This window comes from Gymnodraco acuticeps, unplaced genomic scaffold (assembly GCF_902827175.1).
Source record: "Gymnodraco acuticeps unplaced genomic scaffold, fGymAcu1.1, whole genome shotgun sequence".
NCBI classification, from domain to species: Eukaryota; Metazoa; Chordata; class Actinopteri; order Perciformes; family Bathydraconidae; genus Gymnodraco; species Gymnodraco acuticeps.
The window spans coordinates 1,749,233-1,769,168 of NW_022990947.1; the positions used below are offsets into that span (position 1 = coordinate 1,749,233).

A 19,936-nucleotide genomic window follows, 5' to 3' on the forward strand; every position below is an offset into this window, starting at 1 on the left:
ACGCTGGGAACTTGTGACCCGACTGTTGTGTTATTTAGTGCAACAAGGCCTGACGGGAATAACTTTTTATTCTGTCATTGTGTCCTTTCTTCGGTTTAAACATTTACGTGTGAGATTTTGCCCAGGTCTGCTCACAGTACAGAACAGCAGTTGTGTGACAATACCTTTCTGTATTACATATTCTTTGGCTTGTTGCAAAATTGTTGCAAAATTGTTTTTATTTAAAGCTGCTCTTATGACTATTTCTATATTAACTTTTAATCAAAGTTTTAATGTGAAAGTGATGGTCTTAATTGGTGAATCGCAGTGAATAATAACTCAACTTTCTAATTCCCATCTTCTTACTGGAGTGTTCAAGCATCTTGCAGCTGGTTTTCCAAACCACTTAACTGTTTTAGTTTACTCCTATGCATGTCCTTGGCATGGATTTTGGTCCCAGTGGGAAGATGTTTTAACCAAACCACTTTCTTCAACCTACTGTACACAACACTGAGTTAATGCAAAGTTGACACTACATTGAGCAGTTCAGTTGTAAGTATTGACTTTGGCAGAGACCAATGTTACAAATTGGCACCAGTAGTATCCATTTTAAAATGATATTAAACAAAAGATAAAGTGCAAAGGTAACCATAAAACATGAATGCAAGAATGGAAAACTGATAAGGAGATTCCATTTACTTTTGTCTTCTTCCATTCACACTATCTTTGTTTCTGTGTCTTGTATTACACACTTTGGAATGTTTGATTTTGGGATACCTGGAATCATTGGCCATCTTTCCAGGAAATGACAGAAAGATGGCTGGATGAGATTGGCTGTTCAGGCTCATGTCACGGTCTGTTATGGCTGGGCTGCGGGCCAATCAGATGGCAGTAAATGCAGCAGGGAGAGATCGCTCACCTGGCTTGCATTGGACAGGCACTGACAGGAGATACAGGATGAGATTTTTCCCCGACAGAACTGGAGATGGATGGAGTTTTTTTTCTTGTTATGTTTTAAAACGTCTACCATATCTGTGTAGAGTTTCAACATATTTACATGACTTTTACAATGACAGTATCAATTGCACATTTGTTGAGTTTTGTTAATTGAACTACAACATCTGCACCCATGCACGCACATGCTACAAACACAGACTTTCTGTCAGCGTTTTCTTGCCCTACTCTTTCCACTGCACTGTGAATCCATTGGCATTGAATAGGACTTTTTTCAGGGTGGGGGGGTTGGGAGGAGAGAGTGGGACCTGAATGAGGGCAGCAACGTGGAAGAATCTGCCCATTGAGGAGTGTGTGAATGTACACCTCGGGCCCAGGGGAAGCTGCAATGGGAGCCAGCCGACTGCTAAATACACACCCATTTTAGGGTCTGCAGGGGCCGGACAGGTGATTAGCATAATCAGGAGCGAGGGGATCCATACATATGGTAATGCTGGAGTTGGGGGGTGGTATGGGTGGGGGTTCGGAGAGAGGGTTGGGTGGGGGGGCAGGGGTTGGCAGCTGGGGTGTCACATTTGTGTCAGGGGTTGAGGTGCTAGGGTGTGTGTAGCTGCATGAGGAGACTCTCAGATTCAGCTGTACATCAGAGCACTTCCACTCTGTTCCTTAACTACCTCTCTCTTTTCTCTCATCCTCTCACTTTTTTTCCTTTTTTTGTGGTCACCTACTCTCTACCTTGCATGTTTTCCTCTTCTTCTTCTTCTTCTTCTGTGTGGCAGCCCCCTCCTCTTTGTAAGCTGAAAGGAGAGGGAAAGAGAGAAAAAGAGGGGGAGCGAGAGAGTGAAGGGGGCTCAGCATGGGTCAGATTGGGTCTCGTCTCTCAGAGAGGCCTTTCATCACATATTTGTGGCTGTGTGCACACCTGCATTGCAGAACCCACATTCAGAACTACTATTACTGCTTTGTATACAGCTGTGTGTGCTACTACCACGACCACCACAACTATTACTGCTAGTTCTCTTAATAATGCAGCTGCAAAAGATAGAGAGGGTGCAAGTGACATCTCAAAGAATAGAGGATGTAGATGGTGACGTCTCTCTGCTGCTTTTCTACTAATGCAATCCAGCATGTATTACATTTCAGAATAGGAGAAAGTCACTCGATGGAAAAGACAAGTTATACAAAATTATGTAAACCAACTAAATGTGTCTTTTAAAAAGTGTTATATACTATTCAGTCCCAGCATTAATATAATGCAGCAGGAAAACATAAGGGGAAGCAGATGGTAAAGGTAGAAGAAGGCCAACGTTGGAGGAAGGCAACAGGTGTGATCAACACTGTCAGTTGATTGGCACTAGCAGCTGAGGAGGAGACAAACAGGAAGGAGGAGAAGAGAGGAGGTGTTGACGTTAGGGGGGGGGGGGGCATAAGGAAGGAAGCCCTACCTGAACAGATGGATCAATAGCAGGGAACAATCAAGATCACATACGATGTTTTAAAAGAGTGATGAAACAACACAAGTGCATCTGTGGAATGCCTTTTTCTACATATGTCTTTTATTGCTCAACCTCTTAGGTAACTTACAATTCAGTGTTAGCATAAGCAGCTGTGTCTGATTTTACATATGAGAACACTTTGTTTGAGTTTATCTTGTATATGGAGATGTTGACATATCGTTCCCAACAATTACCTTTTCTGAAGGGTCACACGAAAACATGCATTTATTAACAGCATGTTGTTTTTAGTTTAAAAACAACGTTCTGCAGAGAGCTGTATAGACCTCTGCATATCCTCAGCGGTATAGGGGGCTCAGGGTATGGGAGGTCGCTGTAAACTTGGTGGCAAAGAGATGACCTGGTTTCGGGGGGCTTCCTCCTCACCACAGGGGGTCCCTACTGAGAGGGGGCCTAATCCAGCTAATCCTTTCTCTGCACACACACACACACACACACACACACATCGATCAAACAGATTCTGGATCTGCTGATTACCTGATTCTGTTATTGGAAAGGGAAATGTTTGTACGTAGAGTATGAGCAGCACAGCGTGAGAGTGTATTTTCATACCAGCATCATACTCAAGAGGTGTAGGAGTTGTTTGCCCTTGTTGTGTGTTTTCCCTTAAAGTGAGGGATGTTTCCGTTGTGAGGAGTAGGAGATGTGCAGGGGGTGGGTCTATGCTGTTGTGTGTTGCATGGAAAAGAGAGAAAGTTGGCAAGGGGAAAAGGGGGTGGGCTGGCTTTGACAGAGGGGCTGGGCTGATTGCCATCATGATCTGGCCAATCACAGAGTAGTTGTGAATAGAGCAAAGAGAGTGAAAATGAGAGTATAAAGATGAGGGGGAGTTCAGGACTGAAAGGAGGAAGGGGGGTGATGTCAGTTCCTTAGAAACCTACTTTCTCTCCCTTCGTCCCTACCGCCCCCCGTTCCCCTACTTTGATAATGGGGGGGCCAAGGGTTAATGTTATGCAACACACTGAATACCAGCACTGAGCGCTCCAATACAGTGACAGACATGGGCCTGCTTCTTCTTCTGTTCTCTTCTCACTTTGATTCTGTGGAGGTATATTTTTTTATAACGGCTTAGTTTAGTGTTTTTGAACATTCACTAGACATCCTGCATATGCAGATATAACTCACACACAGCTGGAAATTAAACATTTGAACATGTCGGTAAATTAAGAGATGGCTTGTGATGACATGAGGAGTCAAAATTCACAAGTTTAGGGCATATGAATAACAACAGTTTTTAACTTTGGATTTTTGAGATGATATAACTAAATTGCTTTTTGTCTAAATCTTGGACACTTATTAAATGATCACAGAAGACCAAGACAACCATCAACTGAAAAACTGGGACCAGTAAAGATTTTAAATGTATGGTTAACTTGCAGAGTCACTCTTAGTAACAGTTATTTTAAATGGTGGCTGATTGCTTTTCTGTTCAACCACTTAAGAGACTTGCCATTCCAGCAGCTGTTAATTTATTTGCCAATCGTTGTAAAAGAATGGATAAAAGGCAAAGTGAGTGATGCAGAAGGGAAAGAACAAGCAATAGAAATAAGTGAGCGAGACATTAACCTAGCATGGGATGCATTTGAAAGTCGGTGACACTTTGTTTTAGGTCACAGCCGCTGAGCCTGGAGCGGGACACCTTCAAGATATCAACACATGCCGAGGTCAACCAGTTTTCTTAGGAGAAGGAATATGGGAATATGTGTCATTGAAGAAACACAGCTGTGTGTGTACACACACACTCACACGCTCGCCAGTATGTCAGTGCACACTCACACACTCACACGTTTTCTTGGTCCAGCTGGGGTGTTAATTTCACCCCGAGGCTGTGTGAGTGTTGACCCCAAAACGCTGTAACCTCGTGAAGTGTGGAATTCTCTAAGCCAGAGGCCGTGATGTGCTGTTTCCTGTAGAGAGAGTACATTCCTTTGACTTGTCCTGTTCCTCGCTGCTTGCTGTACACTTAAGGTCTTTGGGTGGCAGTCCACAACTTGGAATGTGTTCATAACAAAAAATGAGTACTTTCTAAACTCGTCCCTCCCATTTATTTTAATCGGAGCTTTCCTTATCTCCTTTCACATATAGAAACTGAGAAAGTAAGCACCTCTTTCACCATACCCGTGTTCCCATGCTTCCCCTTTGGCGGTGCACCATAACCAAGCCTCGGGCCAGCTTTTGCATTTGAGCGTTGAGTGTACCAGACAAGTCGACTTGTTAGTGCACTGTCAGTGTGCGTAAGGTCTAAATCAGTTCCATGCGTGCTCTTTTGAAGAGGGCTGCTGTAACCTAGCCGTGTAGCTGGCCTAGCAGCAGAAAGCATGTCGCTCTGGTTAGTCTAGGCCTGCTATTAGTGATGAGTATTATAAACATGCTTTCAGACAGGATCAAATGGGAATGCTGTTTTGGGTCCAGAAAAAAATAAATCAAGTGTGTTTTCCTAATGCCCCAAGACATGGCCCCCTCCCTCCCTGTTCCATTGGTCTGACTGGGTGGTCCAGCTCAGCAGAACAGGCATGCTTATGTTCAACTTTAATGCCATTACAATGGGTTGAAAATATTCAATCTATGCGTGCTGTTGCACGAATTGAGCGGAATTGTTAAATTGGATTAAGCCATAATAAAATGTTGCAGAGTTTTCACACAGTCGGCCGTCTCACTAGGCATTTTGAGTGTGTGTATGTGAGCGCAAGTGTTTGTGTGAGAGCAAGTAAAAGAAGATGACTATAAATCACTGAGCCTTCAGTCACTGATGATGGAAGGGCTTAAATCCTCTGCCTGTAAATCAGACATTGAAACACTGAACTGAAGGATGCACACACACAAGTATAAGGCTTCATCAAGTCCCAAACATGCACAAAAACATTTCATTTTAATAAAAAGTTAACTCTTGGCTGAAAAATGGACTTCCCATGCTTACATGACTGCAATTGCCTGCTTAAGTTTTTGTGTGTTTGGAAGAGAGACCTTGCTAAATGTGCCTTGGCTGTACTGGGGTGGAGCAGGGCAACTAAAGGGCCTGAAAGGCTGCTTTTGTAGCTTGGGCTAGCTTAGAGCTCAGAGCGCACGCACAGGGCTTAGTCCCACCACGATACTGGGAGCTAAGCCTGGAAAAGAGCCCCTCTCTTTCTCTCTCTCTCCATCAAACACATACATACTGTCACACACATATGTAGTCAACATGCTCTGGCGCTACTGACTTGTTTTAAAATTTGAGTAGAAACATTGAGCTGTTTTTGTGAAATGTGGATTTGTTGGAGTGATATTGCTCTTCTGGATTCAAAGGAATTGGGATGTTTAGCTTTGTAGTGATACAAGCTCACTGTAAGCAAGTGATTTAGTTTAAGATACAAGTGCGATAAGGTTGAGATGTCTTTGGGTTTGATTTGCACAAGATCTCTTCTCTGTGTGTGTGTGTGTGTGTGTGTGTGTGTGTGTGTGTGTGTGTGTGTGTGTGTGTGTGTGTGTGTGTGTGTGTGTGTGTGTGTGTGTGTGTGTGTGTGTGTGTGTGTGTGTGTGTGTGTGTGTGTGTGTGTGTGTGTGTGTGTGTGTGTGTGTGTGTGGTGTGTGTGTGTGTGTGTGTGTGTGTGTGTGTGTGTGTGTGTGTGTGTGTGTGTGTGTGTGTGTGTGTGTGTGTGTGTGTGTGGGTGTGTGTGTGTGTGTGTGTGTGTGTGTGTGTGTGTGTGTGTGTGTGTGTGTGTGTGTGTGTGTGTGCGCTGTGTTCAGGATGTCTCACTGTTGTTTACATACATTTTTTTATCAAATTATTATTATTGCAAAAACAATTTGATTAGGGCTCATTATTTTCAGTTTTGTAAGAAAAGTATACATTAAAAACAAAGAGTTTTAAGTTTAAAAATTAGATTATTTTTTGTTAATGATCTGGATGTAATGATGAAGCCTAGACACTAGACTAGTCTTTACATCAAGGTCCACATTGGAAATATGGAAGATAAATTAGTTAACTGCAAACAGTGATATTCTAAGCTTTAGACGAATGGGGACTTGAGGCCACCATTAAAATAATTTTATATCTCTTTTTACAAGATCTATATATTTTGGTTTGGGTAACATTCCATACATAGCTGTAAATGTTGAGCCTTAAATGTAATAAACATTGTATTCTATTGTATACTAATCAAATACAAACCACCTGCAAACTGTGCAAGGGTTTGAATATGCATATGTAAACACATTCACTCTCCTTTTTCCAGTTGGTGGGCGTGTGAACCGGGAACTGACATACACGCGACAGAATATAGGCGAAGAGGCCATGTTTAACCCTCAGCTGATGATCCAGACACCGCGGGAGGACGGAGCAAATGTTTTAACGGTGGACGCGCTCCTACAGCACCTGGAGTCAGCTCTCCGAGCCAGCAGAGTTCATGTTTACCTTTATAACAGGTAACTCACTTCTCAATCATGTCTACCTGTGTTCAAGCTTTGCCTGATGTCTGTATGTCTTCATCATAAAAGCATCACATATTCCACTTATGGACAATCGAAATGTACTTTATTAGAACACAAGTATTTCTCAAAGGGTGATTTAATGAAATCAAATAAAGTATTCCCACAATAAATACATGAAGCTTTCAGTTTGTAGTTTCCGGCATTGTTGTATTGCATTGGACTGCTTTCAAATAATTGGACACTTTTCCAGCCCATATTTGTCCTTGTACAGAATATATTGGACATACACAGCATACCTGTACCTGGATTCAGCTATTTTTTTCAAGCAATTCCTCATAATGATGAAATAAGTTTTATTTTTCTTCTTTGCTCAGCCTAAGGGGCTCATGATGTTCTTCTGTTCTCCTTTTCAGACAATGGAAATTAGAAAACTTGTGCTACAAATCAGGAGAACTAGTCACAGAAAGTCATTTGGACCAGGTAAGGTTTAAATGATTCACTTAGTATTACTGTCTGCAATATATTGAAACATGACCATCGTTTGGTCTTTCCTGTATACACTTCCTGTTGTTAATGTGTGTGAAACCTGCTGTGTGTGGGCCATGTGTGTGTCCAATTAGATCATAGAAAAGCTACACCCCTGCCTCATCATCACCCCTTTGGACTGTTTCTGGGAGGGAGCCAAGCTCCAGTCTGGAATGGTCTATCTACCGTAAGTACCAACATGTCCTTTTTACCAAACAAAATCTGTATTTTATGATGTGTCAGCACAATCAAAACAGACTGATTTATTTCAAGGTCAAATTTCTGTTAATATGGCCAAATAATCGATTCTAAGAATCCTAATTTGGAACACATAAGCTCTCTTTACTGTAAGGCAAACTGATTTAAATGATGTCTGGGGACAACAAGACTTTGACCACTGATGTCATGAGTGATGGATATGGAATTATTGTATAAGGTTATATTATACAGACATGTTCAGGAAAGGAGGAGATCTGGATCTCTAGATCTTGTTTTTACCCCTTTAGTAGAAGCTGCCCAAACAGGATCAATCCATCCACCAAAGGTGTGTGTGTGTGTGTGTGTGTGTGTGTGTGTGTGTGTGTGTGTGTGTGTGTGTGTGTGTGTGTGTGTGTGTGTGTGTGTGTGGTGTGTGTGTGTGTGTGTGTGTGTGTGTGTGTGTGTGTGTGTGTGTGTGTGTGTGTGTGTGTGTGTGTGTGTGTGTGTGTGTGTGTGTGTGTGTGTGTGTGTGTGTGTGTGTGTGTGTGTGTGTGTGTGTGTGTGTGTGTGTGTGTGTGTGTGTGTGTGTGTGTGTGTGTGTGTGTGTGTGTCATCCCCTCTGAAGGCTCTATTGTAGTGTTGGCTGGCATGCGTATCACTGGCGGTAGTTTCTCTCCAGCCCTGGGCCTCACACCGTTGTCTGCCCCTGCTGTTGCTAATGGCCTGCTGCTACAGTAATACTCAGCTGTGTGTGTGTGTGTGTGTGTGTGTGTGTGTCAAATAAGGTTTTTACTATGTTCTGGTTGGGAGGCTGGGAATAATAACCCAAGCCTGGTTAAGCACGTACAATGTGGTCTGAATGACACAGAGAGAGAGATTCAGATAAAGGGAGATTGGAATGTGCTTAGAGAGACAAGGACTGGTTTGGAGCAGGAATTCAGTACTGTGCCATTGCATCATGGGAATTTGTCTCTTATGTTGTTTTCTGTCACCTAGCAAGAAATATATTAATTTATTTTTTGTCTGAGGTAAATTTAGAGGCGATAACACCTGACACCAGCCTCTAACACTGATGTCCTAAAATACACATCCAACACATGATAGCAACAACACAAGAACGAATATTTTTTCGGATCTAATTGGCCAATTTTGTAGATGTATCTAATGTGTTCGCCCTTAAAGGACAATTCCAGCTTAATTTTTACAGTTGTATTAATCGTCTCCAATATGATGATAATAACTAACTATCTAACTAACAAGAACTACTAGTGCTCAATAAGGTACAGAAACACAGCATCTTAAAACATGGTTTTAGTTACGATAAAACAGTATTCTTGTTTACTTTTACCTTTTGCAGAGGTAAAGACCCTCTTCAGTGGACCAACTTTGACCCAAAGGAGTTCCTTGAGGATTTGCGAAAGGCTAATTTCCCAGTGGATGGTTTTGAGGAGATGTTGGAAAAGGCAGATGTTGGACACGGCTACATGGATAGGCCCTGTTTAAACCCTGCTGACCCCGACTGCCCCCTCACTGCGCCCAATAAGAACTCAACCAAGGTAGGCGCACATATTGGATCAAGCTTTAGGCTCTGAACATATGTGTACACATGCAACATTTATATATTTGGTAAAACATAAAGTCTTGGGTTTGAGACAATCTGCTGACAGGTATTTTTCTCGTCTGTTGCTTTTATTGCACCAGCCATTCGATGTGGCGAGGGCTCTGAGTGGAGGCTGCCATGGTCTATCCAGGAAGTACATGCACTGGCAGGAGGAGCTGATCGTAGGAGGGACCACCAAGAACGGCAGCGGACCCCTGCTCAGGTAACATACCCAAACTTACACATACACACCCTCATAAACACTGCTGTGATCCCTGCAGGGCTTATTCTGGAAAGAGTGTGTGTTTTTTGTTCTTTTATGCTCTCGGAAACGGCACATGCATGCAAGCGTGTGCACGGTGTGCTGTAAATCTTGCAGTCATTAGCAGATTCCAGTGAAATCTTAGAGCTCCAGCTGTTCCTGCTAAGCTCTGTGCTCTGCTTGGACTCTACCCTCTCATATAGACTCATGTACACACTCATGTACACACTCATGTGCACACACACACACACACACACACACACACACACACACACACACACACACACACACACACACACACACACACACACACACAGTGTGATCTATTGCCTGGCAAGTTTGTCCAAATATACAGCAATTTTGGGTACATGTACTTCTCTCCAGCACCAGCTCCAGGAATACGTTTAAAGATACTTAATGTACACATTTGTATGTGTGCAATACACTGTATGCCCTTCATCACAAAACACATAACATTGAGTCAATCAATGCCACAAACACAGGAATAAAAAGCATGCACATTTTATCAATCATAAGAAGCTTCTTTTACAAGAGGAGAGATTTACAACTATCCAAATGATCCACTTAATAATATGAAATTGCAAAGTTTGCACATGCATTTACACACAAAGGCAAACCCCCACACACATTTACACTCATACTGGTCCCAGAGTACAGTGGGGTACGTTGTTTGTTTGGTGGTTGTGTTTTTTCTTGGCAAGATTGGGTCATTAGTGTGTGTGTGTGTGTGTGTGTGTGTGTGTGTGTGTGTGTGTGTGTGTGTGTGTGTGTGTGTGTGTGTGTGTGTGTGTGTGTGTGTGTGTGTGTGTGTGTGTGTGTGTGTGTGTGTGTGTGTGTGTGTGTGTGTGTGTGTGTGTGTGTGTGTGTGTGTGTGTGTGTGTGTGTGTGTGTGTGTGTGTGTGTGGTGTGTGTGTGTGTGTGTGTGTGTGTGTGTGTGTGTGTGTGTGTGTGTGTGTGTGTGTGTGTGTGTGTGTGTGTGTGTGTGTGTGTGTGTGTGTGTGTGTGTGTGTGTGTGTGTGTGTGTGTGTGGTTGGTTTAGTTGCTCAGTCCACTGAGCTGTTACTGCTGGTACTAAATTCCTACATCTTGTTTACTAACTGCCACCATTACTGTGGTTATCAACATAATACAGAGATCGCATTCATAAAGAGAACCATGAGCTAATCCTAGCTCATTTGGCTTCTAAAATTTGACAATTTGAAATCATCTTCTGTTTTTTCAGTGTTTTCAAATGTTTCTTTAAATTACTTATACATCTTATATAGTACTGTCCTAATGTATGCACCATGATGGTGCATTCCTCATTACACTGGATACCTTTGCCATCTACAAATGAGTTTGAACAAGAATCTTGTAGAGGACCAGACAGTAAACAAATGTTTAAAGTGGTACTTTTGCCTTATTCTCTGTGAAGAAGCTCAGTTTTACACATCAATTGAGAGGTTAGTACAAACATTTTTTTTTCCTCCGGTTTGGATAGTTATTAGATATATAACTAATAATTTGTATTATTTAATGGACTATCAGCAGTTGAGTGAGGGGTGGGAATTAATCAGCATTTGCTTCCTCCTGCTCCCTTTTGGACACTATTATTATTTTGTTAAATGTATTTTTGTTAAATATATAAATATTGTTGAATATATAAAATATTGTTTGACAATTTGCATTAAAAAAAAAAAAACTGTGTTCTACCAATACGGTATTCTGTTTGTGAAGCTGACAATTGAGCGGCCCGACCAAGCAAGGAGGCAGAACGTCCAAATACAACCCGGTGTGGGCATTTATTCATCCTTGACACATGATTCACAGCCTCAATATTGCTGTCCACCTGAACACAGTCAGCAGCCATAAGGATCTCACACCCACACTAACAAGCAAACAGAACCTAAATACACACAGACTAATCAAACCAACAAGACACAGGTGAGGGGGGAGGAGACAACACAGGGCACCAGGTGACCACAATCACCAGTAACAGACAAGACGGGAGGGGGAACACTTTTCAAAATAAAACAAGAAACAGAGACAGACAAACGATAACATAGACAGATCGTGACAAATAGATGCATAAATGACATGTATATTCACATTCTTCCTGTGCCATGTTTTAGTGTAGAACAGATCAATATACCTCGCCAAATATGAAGCTATATTATCCGTAATGGAGGCCGAGATCTATGGCCCCAGAGATCACCTCCGTTACACTGTTTAACATTTTTATTTATTTTTTATATGTTTTTGTTTCAAAATCTGTCCGAAATGAAATGAACAGTGGTTTTGTGGCGGTTCTGTTCTTAGGATAGTGATTGTTATTAAAAAAGTATTGTTTTATCAGATGAATAAAGATGGACACGCAAGCCCAAGAGACTAGGTGCATTATATAATGCCAAGTGGTTTATTTTTTGTTGTATAAATGGATAAGTGGTTGTTTAAAGCAAACATTAAAATATGTTTCTTTGCGCTCTGGAAAAATGTTATGTGAAAAGCACAATCCATAAGCCAGTTTATCACCTTCTGATCTTCCCTTGTAAACATTATGTTGTCAGTCAAAGCTTGCACCTCATTACCTCCGTATTTTTGACCTTCCTTTTTTATCCCTTCCATCTTTTTCCTCCCTCTCCCTCTGTCACCCTCCCTCCTTCCCTCCTTTCCAGTGCCCAAGCCCTACAGACCATGTTCCAGCTGATGACTCCCAAGCAGATGTTTGAGCACTTTCGTGGCTATGAGGAGGTTTCCCACATCAACTGGAATGAAGAAAAGGCTGCAGCTATACTGGAAGCCTGGCAGAGGAAATACTCTGAGGTAAGGGACCAAAGCACTCAGAAACTAGAGAGAGACACATCCATAAAAGGGAAAATAAATCTACCCTAAATCCTCTACAACCACATTGTAAATCTGAGACCGGATACAGGTGAACATGGAAAGGTCCCATCCAAAGCCAGGGCCCCTGATAGATACTAGAATCACTGTTGGTGTGTGGTATAGGCCTATAGCTTTCCTCTCACTGCTCAGTAGAGAGGAGCAATAGAGCAGGGTGAGCATGTCTGGAATACATTAAGGGAGGGCTGAATATCTTTCTCTCCTTCTCTCCCGCGCTCTTGCTCTCTAACTCTTTAACTCATGTACCATCACACATGCAAACACACTCAAAAGTGCATACACAATCTCTTGCCCAGCTGTGGCCCCATTGGTGGCTCATGTGTGACATCATCTGGTCTTTGTTTTGGGGGCCCCAACCTCTGTTCGACATGGTGTGACCTTGTGTGTGTGTATCTGTGTGTGTGCGCCATTTATCTTGGGGCCCAGATACCACTGATGGATAGAGGTGTGATTGTTTATCAGAACTCAGTGTTTTTTATAGTCATCGAAGAAATAAAAGATGCCAAATAGTCTTACTATGTCTATGAGTTTGTGTTAATGTGTTTGCACTGTGTATTACTCTATGGTTAGGCGTGTCTGTTAGGATAGTATGTGCATGTGCAAATTCACACATGGGTGCAAAAGTGTGTGTGATCTAGTGCGTGTTTCCTAATGTGTGTCAGCCAGCATAGCTCCCCACTGAGCAGTAATTGCAGTTCAGTGTTGAAGCCATCTATCTGCCCTGAGACAATGAGCGGGAGAGGATGGGTCATGGTACTGTCTGCAGATTCTTCCAAATGCTTCCTACAACAGAGGCAGAGCTTGATATTTAGGGCTGCTATGTGATTTTGAGTGATATTTACTTATTCTATACCAAAAACAGGTCCTTATACAGTGCAGGTATTATTAATTGTTTGTCTATACACAGCTCTATTTCTGCTATTGCGAAATACTGCGAATTGCTTCCAATGCGCTTTCAAGTTTTGCAACGTTTTGATCCGTTCCTATTTATGTCTGGGTTTGTTAGTGTGTTTAGTTGTACTTTTTTTTTTATCTCATATCTTACCTTTTCAATTGATTTAGTTGTATTTATTGTTGCTGGTTTTGGTTTAATTGTATGAAAAGTGCTAAGGTGCATTTTTTTCTCTAAATTAGTCAGCTATCCCCATTTAGGTTATATTAAGAAGGGCCATTTCAGAAAGAGAGGGAACATTTTATTAAACATGGTTCTGCAAAGACCGGCACTGATTTTCTTAATTAAAAAAACTAGAAAAAGTAAAAGGTGAACACAATATTTTCCCATCTAAGAACTTTGGCTGATTATCTTTTAACCTGACTGTGAGCATTTGTAGAGCTGCCGCTGCACTGTGCGTAATTCAACCTCCAGTTTGTTGTTTCATATTATACAAAATGTCTTATATTGCCTTGGAAGTTTGTTTAATTATTGCTTATATCTCCATCAATGCATGACTATTTATTTTAAACCTTCTCTTCAGTAATTATTCTATCTCTATCTCTGTTTTCCTCTCTCTTTGTAGGCGGTGCTGCAGAGTGTTGCAGCAAATTCGTCTCAGAAGGTCTTGTCTTTCACCTCCACCACTCTTGAAGATATTCTCAAGTCTTTCTCGGACATCAGCGTCATCCGTGTGGCCAGTGGATATCTGCTTATGGTGAGAACAGAGCCATAGAAAATACATAATACATTTTCAAATACACTTTCTATTTGGATAATGAATTTTGTAAAAAGCTTTGAGCAGCTAATATGTAGGCTTAGATTGAGGAAGACACAAGTTATAAAAGAAGGGTAGATGTTTGATGATTAACCTTGTGATAAGTTGACTTAATCTTTGATTTCTTGTTTGGTGTATGTCCCAGCTGGCCTATGCGTGCCTTACCATGCTACGGTGGGACTGTGCCAAGTCTCAGGGGGCTGTTGGGCTGGCGGGGGTCTTGCTGGTGACACTATCAGTGGCAGCTGGCCTGGGCCTCTGTTCTCTCCTGGGCATTTCCTTCAATGCTGCCACCACACAGGTAACTCACACACATACCACTGGCACGTGCCGATGTTTTTTGTCATGATTAACACAATGAGTTCAAATGTTTATCAGTGTCATTTGACATCCCGTGATTATATTAGTAACATTAGTAGGGTAATACTTACAACATGTAACGGTTTGTTGACTAGAAACTAAAAACATTCCACACTGGATGTAGTCCTTTATTTGGCTTTTGGAGCTCATGAATTGTCTGTGTGTGCTACAGGTGCTACCGTTCCTGGCTCTCGGTGTTGGAGTGGACGATGTTTTCCTCCTCGCTCATGCCTTCAGTGAGACCGGACAGAACAAGAGGATCCCATTCGAGGTGAGGCGAACATCCAAACTGTTCCTTACCCCCTCTGCTGTCTTATCTCCAAAATAGAAGAATGTGTGAAAGCGTGTCTGTGCCTGTGATGTAAGATCAAACAACCTGTGCCACACACTCAGTCCGCTTATCTAAGAAATGCTCAATATTAAATATTTCCCTTTTTTGATTAATGAAAAGCGACCAAAGAAGGCTAAATTAAATCATAAATCAAAAGTGTTTCTCACAAGTAGATCAAGGCATATACAGTTAAACACTGGCAGAAACCTGCTTTTTCAAAAGGGTAAATAGAGTAGGTATCTGCAACCTCATCTGGGTATGTGCCTGTGTGTGGTTTTTTTTTTTTTTGGAACGGAATAACTTTATCTCCAGAAAGGGGAAAACACAGGCAAGTATTTGCTTGTTTTTGTTTCCCCCTGACTGTTACTCTCCCCTTCTAGCCCTTGTCACTATGCCTCCTGCATCCCTCAACTTCCTTTGTGTTGTTAAGATAAAAAACTAAACAGAGCTGAACCTGATCTGTCCTGTCTAATACACACACACACACACACACACACACACACACACACACACACACACACACACACACACACACACACACACACACACACACACACACACACACACACACACACAGAAACACACACACCTACAAGCACTCCCTGTGTGGTCGTGGTGCACATCCTTAAGTCTTAACACTAATGCTGCCAAACCTTAAAGGGGTGTGCATGCTTATCACTAAATATATATAAAAAAAGCAAAGAGTAAAGTCAATCATCATCAGTCATGATTACAATGATAATGTATTTATTTCCTTAAGTCTTCAAACAGAAGTAGACGTGCCCAGGTGGATTATTTAAGAGCACTTCAGGGCTTAAAGAAACATTGCAATCACTGTCAGTCATATCGGTGTTATGATAATTGAAATAATCTCAAGTATTACACGTTTGCCTTTGGCTATCATGGCCTTTCCTGTCATCTCTCCCTCCTATCTGTCAGGATCGTACAGGGGAGTGTCTGAAGAGGACAGGGGCCAGCGTGGCTCTCACCTCCATCAGCAACGTCACCGCTTTCTTCATGGCAGCCCTCATCCCCATCCCAGCGCTCAGAGCCTTCTCTCTACAGGTATATACGATATTTCGTGTGTGTTTTTGTGTGTGTGTTAGAGAGTTAAGTCGTGAGGGGCCCCTCTCTCACTAACATTGTTGTTCCAGTCCTCATTGGCTCCAGATTTCTCCAGACAGTTGTTTTATTGATTTATTTCATCAAACTGAAAGGCTGTGTATTTATGTGTGTTTGAGGCATAGTGTGTGTTTTGATAAATCCATATAGCCCTCTCCCTCTTTGAGGCTGTTTAGTGGTGGGCCCGGTGTCTGTCGAGATTGTGGCTGGGGTCCAGTGAATACCACTGCATGTTTGTGTGTGTACTTGCATATCCTCACGCACATGTGCATGTGTGAGGGGGGTGAGTTGTAGTATCTGTGTGGGAGGTTTGTAAAGCAATTGTGTGTGTGTCTGTGTGTGTAAAGGTGGGGGGGAGTCCAGAGGGGAGCTTAGACTTTTCTAACATCTGTCAGTCATTATAGACGTCACCAGAACAGTAAAAACAGGGACAGAAAGAGATGTCTGTCAGTCTGACAAAATGCCTCCAATAATCACCAAATGAATACAAACACTCACTCAATCACAGAGATACATACTGTAAAGAGAACGCAATAACAGTAAAAACATTTGAAGATGCCTATATTAAGGCTGAGTCTTTCCAGCTGCATGAGAACTAGACGGAAAATATATGATAGATTTTAAAAACAGAATATAAACAAATAAGTTTGCCGAAACGGGTTTGACAGAAATATCAGCTTGGTGATAGATTCAATGTTAGACTTATTATATTGGGCCATTGCCCAATATATAAATGAATTATTTGTTATCCAATTTAAGAACATTTCTGATTATACTAATTTGTTTCAGTCCAATTCGTTTTTTAAAAATCTTTTGTGTTTTATTTCAGATTAAAACAAATGTCTGCCTCCCTTCTTGGCCTTTGCACAGTATGTGGTGTAAGGCAGTCTAATAATTAGTTGCTGCAACCTAAGTAAAGTAAAGATAAAGTGGGTGTTAAGTAGTTTCAATTTATTGGGGGTAGTGGTGGACTATAGAAAGGTTTTTAGGCTAAATATTTACATATAATTAGTTAATTGTGTAGTTGTAATTACCTTACAGGGTAAACATTAAAAGCTTGCAAAAATATTTTGTCAACTACCAGAAGTGGAAAATCAATCTTTATAAAACATATTGGTCAAACAAACACTCACAAAGAACTAATTCAAAAGACAATTTCAAAATGTTTTGAGAAGTGTTAATATGAAAGGTGTTATTGGTTTCATATATGCCTTTATTTTCAGTGTACATTCATACCCCTGGCTTCCCACTTTGACATACATTCACACACACAAGCCAACATACCCATGCTCACACAGTGTGAGGCAAGATGTCCCCACAGTGAGTACAATATTAGCATGTGTGGATGGATGGCTTTAGTACAGCGAGTCGGTCAAACATGATCCATTTACCCCATGGCTCTAATCCATGCAGCCTCGTTATGCACTCAAATACACACACTTGGAAACAGGCACACATACATACATAACACACACACAAATGCACATAGTATGCATACTTTACACTTGTGGTTTTGTGACTGGTTGAGAGCTTGCAGTGATGCAGACATGTATGCTGATACGTATCTTTGTTATGGAACACGCACACACACACACACACACACACACACACACACACACACACACACACACACACACACACACACACACACACACACACACACACACACACACCCGTAATCAGTACTACTCATCTCTCAGCCTTGATAAAATGTGTGTTAGTATGTGCATGTGTCTCTTTATCAGTATTAAGCAGTGTTGTAGTCAAGTCACCAATTCACGAGTTCAAGTCACTCTCGAGTTCCCACTCTTCGAGTCCGAGTCCAAGTCCGAGTCACCAAGGGAGAGTCGTAGTCGAGTCCGAGTCCAAGTCCGAGTCACCCAAGGAGTGTCCGAGTCGAGTCTGAGTCATCTTTACCTGTGTTCGAGTCCGAGTCCAAGTCCGAGTCACCCAAGGAGTGTCCGAGTCGAGTCCGAGTCATCATTATCTGTGTTCGAGTCCGAGTCACCTAAGAAGAGTCCAAGTCAAGTCTGAGTCACAAGTCTTCATGTATTAATCTTCGTGGATATATGTGTTGAAATGTAGCTGCTCCTCTACATTGCTTTCATCCTGTCATGTTATACTAATCTGTCTATTGAACTGCTGTGAAGCGAGTTTGGCTACAATTCTTGTAATAGGTGCTATACAAATATAAAGCTTATTACTAATATTATTATTATTGTAAATGACCTTTTAAAATGAGTTACATTTGTATGCCAATATTTTCCTATGGTAAAGTTTTCGTTTTGCACTTTTATTTTGATAATAATAAGATCGGGACTCTTATTTTGAAGGAACTTTTACCGGTTAAATCGGTTTACCGATAAAGATTGAGCCAGAAAGCACATGGCTACTTAGCATGCAAAATGACGTCATTCTGCATGTTAAGTAGCCATGTGCTTTCGTGTTATGGCTGAATCTTTATTTATTGTTAGATCACGTTACTGGTACTCTGATGATAGTGTTCAAAACAGCCTATATGTCTGAACTCGATCCTTAGAGTAATGTGTTATGGAGCCTTCTCTTCAATATTGTTTCCACATAACAAGCATTTTGCGCTGCTCTTTTCCAATGTGGAAGCAGAATGTGTGAAAGCATACAGCACGATGCGGGGTGTGTCTCTAGACCAGGGGTTCCCAACCTTTTTCCCCAAGAGCCCCCATCCAAATGACTCCTGTTGGAAGTTGCGCCCCCCCCCCCCACACATATAGGGGGGGGGGGGGGCGCAACAGCGGTAATTTAAGTTTAAAAGTCTCAAAAATGCTACAACCTCTGTCACAAACTGGATGAATGTGAAGTATTTTGTTAAAGGAGGATGAAAGCGTAATTAAGGAGCACTATTGGAGTGACTTTGATGGTTATTGGACTCAGGATGAATTCATTTGGATTCCCGCTATGAAGAAATTAAAGGACGGCGCGGAAGTGGAAACAATTCACAAAGGGATTAAACTGTTTAAAACACATGTTCAAAGTAAGCCGGATTTTGCCGATGTGTTTATGTGGATTCAAAAGTCGTAAATATCTACTAAATGGAAGAGACCGATCTGATCGGAGCAACTGTGACAAATAAAAAACTGAAACCGGCATGGACAATGACTGTTTTAAAAATGCGCTTATCCAAACAAGCCCGGTTTGCAAACTTTACGGGCAGAAGAAACATTTCTATAGAAAGAATTATACATTTCTGTCTTTTTATGCCTTTAATAGCTTCTAACTTGAATTTTTATTAACATTTTTTAATCAACTATTTTTTATATTTTATTGTAATGTAGAGACAAGTCTTTTAGTGACAATCATGTATTGCCTTACAATTATATGTAAAAAAAAAAGTCTAAATATGATATTTGGCCTCAAATCATCTGAGGCCTGGCGCCCCCCCCTGCGATCTTTGGCGCCCCCCCTGCGATCTTTGGCGCCCCCCAGGTTGGGAACCACCGCTCTAGACATCTCTAGACTGGAATAGCGGGGCCCAGTACGTGAACTCGCCTCACAGGTGCACACATGCCAGGATAGAGGACATCAGACTCCAGAGAAAACTTGCTCGAGTCCAAGTCGGAGCGTCAATGTACAAGTCGAGTCCGAGTCATCGTACGAGTCCGAGTCGCGTCAATCAGTGCGCGAGTCGAGTCACGAGTCCCGAAAATCGGCACTCGAGTCCGAGTCCAGGACTCGAGTACTCCATCTCTTAAGCACTTCCTGTGATCGACTCCTCCATAGATGAATGTCTCGCTCTTTCGTCTGTTCTTTTTGACATGTTCTTACTTTCATCAGTATGAACAAAAACACATGATCTTCATCCAGATAACACTAAAATACACATTCATGCACCGAGGACAGATGTTATGATAAATCTCTCCATTCCCTGCGGTCAGCTAGGTGTGTGTGTGTGTGTGTTTCTGGACGTTAGTGGTTCAAAGGAGAATTCATTGTTCTACTCTACTTCCAGAGGCTTTGTGTCTCGTGTTCTCCTACCTTATTGTTGACTGAATCTTGAGTTAAGGAATGAGGGGGGGCAGGGATGTGTGTGTGTGTGTG

At 41.8% G+C, this 19,936-nt stretch overlaps 1 protein-coding gene across 1 annotated transcript in view; it reads left to right on the plus strand.

Moving 5' to 3' along the window:
- The window catches only part of ptch1 (patched 1), a 50,349-nt gene that overhangs the window by 9,004 nt on the left and 21,409 nt on the right, over positions 1-19,936 (plus strand). Inside the window, exons 3-12 of the mRNA XM_034234809.1 lie at positions 6,659-6,848; positions 7,268-7,334; positions 7,475-7,566; positions 8,935-9,133; positions 9,279-9,400; positions 12,115-12,262; positions 13,858-13,989; positions 14,195-14,350; positions 14,582-14,680; positions 15,680-15,805. Of these exons, the coding sequence (XP_034090700.1) occupies positions 6,659-6,848; positions 7,268-7,334; positions 7,475-7,566; positions 8,935-9,133; positions 9,279-9,400; positions 12,115-12,262; positions 13,858-13,989; positions 14,195-14,350; positions 14,582-14,680; positions 15,680-15,805 (1,331 nt within the window). The remainder of the gene's footprint in view (positions 1-6,658; positions 6,849-7,267; positions 7,335-7,474; positions 7,567-8,934; positions 9,134-9,278; positions 9,401-12,114; positions 12,263-13,857; positions 13,990-14,194; positions 14,351-14,581; positions 14,681-15,679; positions 15,806-19,936) is intronic.